This window comes from Tarenaya hassleriana, unplaced genomic scaffold (genome assembly GCF_000463585.1).
Source record: "Tarenaya hassleriana unplaced genomic scaffold, ASM46358v1 Cleome50, whole genome shotgun sequence".
NCBI lineage: Eukaryota > Viridiplantae > Streptophyta > Magnoliopsida > Brassicales > Cleomaceae > Tarenaya > Tarenaya hassleriana.
In genome coordinates, this window is record NW_010967708.1 from 50,239 (window position 1) to 51,164 (window position 926).

At 29.0% G+C, this 926-nt stretch overlaps 1 protein-coding gene across 2 annotated transcripts in view; it reads right to left on the minus strand.

The window, feature by feature from the left end:
• Nucleotides 1–686: 686 nt before the first annotated feature.
• The window catches only part of LOC104827481, a 1,878-nt gene continuing 1,638 nt past the window's right edge, over nucleotides 687–926 (minus strand). The window contains exon 2 of one of the 2 annotated variants that reach the window (XM_010560652.2): nucleotides 687–922. In XM_010560652.2, coding sequence (XP_010558954.1) covers nucleotides 717–922 — 206 coding nt within the window. In that variant the 3' untranslated portion in view covers nucleotides 687–716. The other variant, XM_010560653.2, reaches the window with a different exon arrangement.

The window sequence follows — 926 nt, forward strand, 5'->3', positions numbered from 1 at the left end:
ATCAACTAAAAAAGACCACACATATGAGTTTTTTGTATAACGTAACCTTTACCATATGATATTAAATTGTCTCCACTCTTTTCTAACATTAAATTTACATCCACTCTTCTCTAATTACCTTACTAAGGTATTTTTACCTCCACTCATTTTATAATTTATTTCAGATGTTATTGCAATTATTAATATATTATTTATGTATATTTGTTCATTAATTAATGAATTTTCAAATGATAAATAAAAATTAAAAACAAATGCCACATGGGTGATGAGTTGGATCCTAGGTGTCCTCACCAAATCTCTCCAAATCCAACTTTTATATATATAGATTAGACAAATTATTTTTTGGGTTATAACATAATTCTTTTCATATTCCCTAAAACATCAACAAATAACCATGATTGAATGATGGAATCAAGACTAAAATTCGAAGAAATTCAGGTTTAATTTTTATGTATTTTTTCGACTTTTGAACAAAGTTATAAATTGCTGCTACCGTCATATCTATTTATTTGAAATCGAAAAATAAAAACGTGAACACAAAAATTAAAAAAAAAATAATGCGGCATATAAGGGAATTAAGCATAAATCTTATCATACAAATTGGACCAACCATTCACAATTCTAACACTTTCGATTTATTTGCTGTTTGACTGATTAAACATATTATTAATTAAGCACAAAACATAAATTAAAAGATTTTTGATCAATCTGGGTTTTTAACAAGCACAAATCAACAAAGAAAACCCATTCTTATTATAATAATTATTATTAGTATTCATCTTCTTCCTTTTCTCTTCCTCTTCTTCTTCAAGCCACAGTCTGGAATCAAACCCACTCCTCGTCCTGAACATGAACACAGCGCAAGCAGGGGAAGAAGAAGACGACGTTGAAGACGACGAAGACGACGTCGTTTTCCAAGAACCGCT